This window comes from Phragmites australis, chromosome 9 (genome assembly GCF_958298935.1).
Source record: "Phragmites australis chromosome 9, lpPhrAust1.1, whole genome shotgun sequence".
Classification (NCBI taxonomy): domain Eukaryota; kingdom Viridiplantae; phylum Streptophyta; class Magnoliopsida; order Poales; family Poaceae; genus Phragmites; species Phragmites australis.
In genome coordinates this window covers 16,082,638-16,089,291 of record NC_084929.1, presented here as the reverse complement: position 1 = coordinate 16,089,291, position 6,654 = coordinate 16,082,638, and the positions used below count along the sequence as shown (strand labels likewise).

Genomic DNA, 6,654 nt, shown 5'->3' with positions numbered 1-6,654 from the left:
TTACTCAAATGTTGTGAGGTATGATTATTCACTGTTTAATTATGATATTTTTGTAGTGCGACAAAATAAGTTATGAATATTTATCTCCAATTTAAATGGAATCAATGAGAAGATTTTATTAAAAATTAAATTGAATTATCTTATGGCTATAATTATTTTCTGACCAAAGTTGGTCATAATTATGCGTCATCAAATTATTTTCTTACTTAATTAAATGACATGTATAATTCCATACATGAACAATGATTCATCCACACATAACAATCTTCCTCAATTTACATAGATGAAATAAATCAAGCAGAGAACAAACTCACTCTGTAACAAATATAAAGAGTTAGATTGACTGCTTATTAACTCATCTATTTAATTTCAAACAATATTACTATATACGTATTGCCTTTGATATTATTTTCTTTGCTATGACCAAACACTAAAATCTCTAGGCACATATAGACGCACCAATCAGACTAGTGGATTTTCATCCACCATGGATGAAGAAATTAGCTACGTAGCTGATTTATGATTTCTACCTCAATTTCCTTTCCTGTGGATCCGTGCGAATTTATGGATCTTTATCTACAATGAATGAAGAAATTAGCTATATACTTGATTTGTGAGTTATACTTCCTTTTTATTTCCTGTGAAAAGTATCGTGTGAATTTACATGCTTCAGTTGGAGCCTATCAACTGAGAGGATCCAAGAACAGGTGGGGTCCTGAGAAGCTGTTGCAACAGACGGGCCGCAAGACGCTGCGTGACACCTCCTGCAACACGAGAACCCAGAACACGGGCCTCTGGTTCTTGTAGCACCTGATTATCAAAATTCTATTCAGTATCAGTCACAGAATTCTTAGTAGCTACAGAAGTGAATACTAAGACATAAAGCTAGGGTCTACCTGCACAATTGGTTGCAAAAGGCTTGGATCAAAGTTATCCGAGGATCTCAAAAGACCCCATATTCTGAAAACCCTGTCTCGGAGCTCAATCATTTGTTCCCGTTCAACGTCACTTAGCTTAAAGGTGCCACCTGGATTGCCATTGGAAATTAATGGCTTCAAAAATTCTGGAGCCGCGTTGTATGAATCAATCAGCGCCCCGATAGTGATGGCTTCTGTCACACGAACTGCTTCTTTCACAACTAGCAGACGCAATTCTTCCCCATCAGGACCAAGTAGAAGCTTTAGAACAGGCTGTAGAGCATCCTTGGCTGCAAACTCTCTATCTTGGCGCCCTTGAACAAGAAGATTTTCAAGCCTATTCCATCTGCAGATATGCGAACGCCAAACATTACTATTCTGACAGGATGTGATTATTGGTACTAAGATCTGTCAAAAGACTGTATGAAATATGTACAAAAGAGCAGGTACTTGCCTGAATTTTCCATCCTTGAATAGAAGCTCAATTAAAGCATCTCTGAGATATGGATTGGGATCAGTGAGCAGCCTTTTAGCAAAGTAAGGGTACGAGGCGGCAAGCACCTTAAAATTAGGATCAGCATAGAGTGCTAAACCCTCCAGTACAGTGAGTGATCGCAGAATCAATGCGTAGTATGCCGGTACTGGATTTGAATAAAGAGAAATTACATCACTATGAGAAAAATTGAGACAAGACTAGGAAGTAATATCTGAAAAAAGCAAAACTTACCGTTGAATGGGTACCGATAGAGAACAGCACCTAAGCCGTCAACTATCGTCTTGAAGTTCAGCTCACTCACTGTTGCGTTCAGTGCACCATCAAAGAAATTCTTGAGAGCAGGCACAATTGGGGAAACATCAACATCAGGTTCCAAAAAATCTAGCGCATAATAATCACGAGCCATTGCTTCGTAGTCCCTATTGACCAAGTGGACAACATGTCCTATAATGGCTACCCTTGCATCCTCTGGTGTTTCACTCATCATGCCAAAATCAAGAAAAGCAAGCTTCCCCTCAGGTGTTGCCAATATATTACCAGGATGTGGATCAGCGTGAAAGTAACCATACTCCAGAAGCTGCCTCAAGCTACACTGGATACCAATGTTGACCAAATCCAGAACCTTCAATCCTTGACTTTCAATAGCTGCTTGCTGGTTTAATTTTACACCCTCAATCCACTCCATTGTCAGAACCTTTGCACTTGTGTAATCCCAAAATATATCAGGCACCAATATATCTTGCTTATCAGCATATAACTTTTTAAACCTTCTTGCATTTTGGCCTTCCTGCATTCCACATTGTTAGTAACATTCAATCATTAATAACAACCATTAAACAAAGTGGAGAAATAATTATTTATTCTTCTGATTAAGCAATCGTAAATTTGTGTTTTCTCTGACTTTCATTGTATATACTATTTTCATTGGAAACAAATCAGGAGACAAACAAGTGATGTACATCCTGCAGTCTGAAGATAAGGATAACATAATTTATGGAAAGAAGTTCACAAGTACAAGAAAAATGCACCTGGACATAATTAAGCTCTTGGAAAACTCTTCGAGCAAATTCGTCCATGAGGGCAACAACATCACTGGATACAATGTCGACATACTTATTTATTAAAAAGCCAAGGCCCCTGAGTAGATAAAAATCAAGGCCTATGGCATCCTCAATACCAGGTCTTTGCACCTTGACAGCTACCAGGTTCCCAGAGTATTTCAACCGTGCCTTATAAACTTGACCTAAACTAGCAGCTGCCATTGGGGAAGGTGATATTGCCGAGTAGACCGAATCAAGTGGGAAGCTAAGCTCTCTCTCAATACATGCAAATGCCTCTTCATCCGGAAAAGTGGGAAGTGAATCCTGCAAGATAGCGAAGAATCAACAGTTGGGAGGGAGTGAGGGACCTCAAATTTGCAATAGAAGTAACTTCCCAAGTTAGAATGACACATCATCAATTGGTAAAGTGTAGCTGATGGAATTGACACCCTCCGAAGCAATTACCTTTATTGCAAGTGACTAACCATCCATCCCTCTAGAAACCATAAGCATCACTAAACCACTAGACAATAGTATATGGATGCTGAATGAATCACAATTCACTACGAAACTGGGTTCTATTCTCACTAAAACATGCTCTACTGGCACAATGTTGTTATGTCATGATTCAAGCATTGATGGTGCTATGATGGCATTAACTTGATTACAGACTGCCCAGGCAAGCAAAGAATGTGCAACGCACCTGCAGCTCGGAGAGCTCCTCGAGGTACTCGGTCGGGCAGAGGTCGGGGCGTGTGGACAGACCCTGCCCAATCTTGACGAAGGTCGGGCCGAGCCTGGTGAGGATGGTCCGCAGCTCCACCGCCCTCGCGCGCCTCTTCGCCGATGACGAGTCCCCCCTCCGCTCGTCCAGCAGCAACTTCAACCCGAACGCCCCCAGCTTGGATAGCACCTCCGCCGCCCTCAGCGCCACCTGATTAATTACACAGCAGCAACCCACGCCACAAGTCAAAATCCGAGCACCGCCGTTGCGCAGCATAGCTCGCGTAAGGCTAGGAAGGGTAAGGGTTCGAGTCCGGGGCGCGCGCCTTGAGGGGGCGGGAGCCGTATCGGGAGGCGAGGAGCTCAGGGCTGTAGACAGTGGCGCCGGCGGCGCGGGCCATGGCACGGGCCTCGGCCTGCAAGTCCTCGGCGCGGTCGCGGGCGAAGAAGGCAGCCACCGGGGGATCTGCGGTCGCGGCGCCGTTAGCTGAAACAGGCGGGGAGGGGCGGGGAGAGAGCTGGATGGAGAGGTCAGGGGAAGGGGGCGCGGCGGTGGAGGCGGCGCGGAGGAGGGAGCGGCGGCGAGGCACGCGGCGCGGTGCCGAAGGGAGGGAGAAGGCCGCCGCCGCTGTCGCCGAGGTGGTTGTGGCCGCCATGGCCGCGGCGGGAGGACGTCAAGTGCAGGGGTGGGGGAGCTCGGGATACGGTTGCCGTGCCGTGCGCGTCGACAGCGCCGGGCGTGTTTTTATTACATTTTGGTGGTTGTTTGGCAGTTTTTCGGGGAGATTTGATGTGCGCCACAGAGAGCGCGAGGAGGCGGCAGCGTCCACGCCCACGGCACCGGCAGGACGGCTTCGGGAACTGGCGAAATGGAGGATGGGAGTGGAGTATCAATCTGGTCTCGTAGGGTGGAGTACCCCAGCAGTTGCGCCGGTATTTAACGGATCGTATAGAAACTCAAAATGTACATAATGTTTTTTACGTTTGGCCTTTTTCAAATTGAAATTTGTTAAGAGGTAATTATAAAGTCTAAGCGTGATTGCGCTAGTATTATGCTATATTTTTGAAACTTAGAATGTCCATAACTTCCTTTTAGATCAAGTCTTGTACCCTTGCAAGGTAATGGTAGTACTAGGATTGCTACACTTGGACACTTGATGGCCACAAAATTGATTTGTTTGACCGAAACTCTTGTTCCTGAGATCTTTCGTGGGAAGGAAAATCATATTTATATCTCCATTCACTTTGTTGGAGTTGGTGCGCATTTTTGCAATCGTAGCCATGGTCAAATACAGCTCTTAGGGCATCTTAAGCGATTTTTTTCACCGACAAGAATCTATTTACAAAAGAATTTTCAGTCTCTTCAGCGTTCCAATAACTTTCCTTTACGGTTCCATCATGAAAGGGTATCTAAGATCATTCACTTTATGATAGAATTCTCTCTCCTATCCCTTCACGAATCCCTTCGAAAAGAAACTGTTGAAGTAGAGAAAATAAAGAGAATAAGAATAAGAAGGAAAATCATAAAAGAAACGAAATGAAAGGAATATGGTTGAGGATGATCTTAAATTGTGGTGTGCAAACTGCTCATCGCAAAGATCAGGAAGCTGTGCAATAATTTTTTTAATAATGTATTCTAGGCATATTTTAATTTTAAACTCTTCTATAATTTCACATCTTCTAAGTCCACTTGCATTGCGACAACAAAAGTTGCCTAACTATTTTTTGCCTTTGTCTCAGATTTATGTTCAACGTGATTCAAAAGATTGAGTAAGGAGGATTAAGACCCTCAACAACTATCCTTTGGCAAAAATACGAATTTGTACAATATATCTAAGTGTATTTATTGAAATAGATAATATATTGCTGTATGTACGAATCTAGCATCTGTATTCGGCACACGGTGTGCAAAAATCCTTTTTTAGTATACGGTGTGCCGAAAATCAACTATATTCAGTACACGGTGTGCCGAAAATCACGGTGTGCCGAATACACACGGTTCCCTGTATTCGGCACACGATGTGCCGAAATACCTCTTTCCTGACTTTTTTGGCGTGTGTTATTATTTTCTGTAATTGGCAAATATGGTCGTGGCTGGCTGCGGTTCGCTTCTGTCATCTGATACCGGCATTTTGTTATTTTATGTAATTGGTAACTTTCAACTAAATTTGAAACAAGTTGCTAATTGAATTGTCATTTTATCTCGGTGAGTTGGCACTTTATGTTATTGGCAAATTTCAACAAAATTTAAAATTATGTACCAGTGTGTTGTCATTTCATGTAATTACCAACTTTCAACAAAATTGAAATTATTTGCTAATTTAACTGTACATTTCAAAATGCATGAGAAAGAAAGCATGTAGTCTCTAAGGCGGCGGGCAGCCTTAACACTTAGTTATGTTTGAACATACACAACACTAACCCTTTTATCATTGATCATCTCAAGATGACGGTGGAAAGTAACGATGTAAATTAGCGAAAGAATTCCAGTTGTGCTAATCAAGGCTATCAAGGTAAGATGGTTGTCGTCTCCGAGGTGGTAGTTGGAAGTTGTGAGGACGGGTACAAGGAAATCCAACATCATCTTCACAGTCATCACGGTCCTTTGGAGATGGAGGCCTCGGAGGGAGGGGTCGAGGTGGCATGAAATCGTCATCATCGTTATCTTGAGGTATCACGGTAGAAGCACGTACTATTTCGTTGTTGGTTGGACAATGTGGTGTGTGAACGTCCTCTTGTAGTGTTTGTTAAACCTTCTCATGTATGGCTGGTAGAACGTCGAGGCATTGGTAGCGTGAAATCATCATCTGCATCGGCGTCGTCATTTTCAGGTAGAATAATAGAAGACGCTCTTATACCCCTTAGGTTCGCTGATCTGCGTTGTCTTCTATGCGAACCAGGTATCACACCCCCGTCGAAGAGCATATGCACCGCCAAGAAGTATGGGATTTCTTTGTTGATCAACTATGCATCTTCTGGGAACGCCTAACGCAAAAAAAGGAGCATTTGAATCAATAACAATAAGATAAGTAGGGTGACCAAATAGAAAATAACGAACATGTATGTGGGATGTATACTGGTCGGGCAACACCGTCATCCTTCTTTGCCTCATACAGAAACCCAACACAGAAGGATGGTCAGCTAGTTCGCATACCCTGAGGTATATTTGGCGGTGCTCATGCAAGAGGGTCCTAAGGTCGTCGGTTGTTACATATAGGAGTGGAACGGTGAACGCAGAATAGAGCGGTCTTGCATGCAATTTAGACACAGCTTGGATTAGGTTGCTTTCATCGAAGGGATCATCCTTCCCTCCATGGACAACCTGCAATGAGGCATTTAATGCTATATCAATCATTGTAGGTGCCCATGGATAGCCAATACTAGAATATCCTGCCATATATGTATTGATCTTTGACTGCAACATTTTTGCTCTACACCAAAGCACGAATCGTTTGTTATTTAATAAACATTAAACAGG

The 6,654-nt window shown here is 43.0% G+C and overlaps 1 protein-coding gene across 2 annotated transcripts; it reads right to left on the bottom strand.

Moving 5' to 3' along the window:
• Positions 1–250: 250 nt before the first annotated feature.
• LOC133928681 (protein ACTIVITY OF BC1 COMPLEX KINASE 3, chloroplastic-like) lies at positions 251–4,072 on the bottom strand. 2 transcript variants are annotated; one of them, XM_062375124.1, is made up of 7 exons: positions 3,503–4,072; positions 3,157–3,387; positions 2,442–2,777; positions 1,645–2,200; positions 1,372–1,558; positions 897–1,263; positions 251–825 (listed from the first exon to the last, which is right to left on the bottom strand). In XM_062375124.1, exons 1-7 carry the CDS (start codon positions 3,830–3,832, stop codon positions 670–672), a joined length of 2,163 nt encoding a protein of 720 aa, XP_062231108.1. In that variant the 5' UTR covers positions 3,833–4,072; the 3' UTR covers positions 251–669. The 2 variants fall into 2 exon arrangements, with proteins under 2 accessions (XP_062231108.1, XP_062231109.1); XM_062375125.1 differs by having other exon boundaries at positions 251–810.
• Between the last annotated feature and the right edge of the window lie 2,582 nt (positions 4,073–6,654).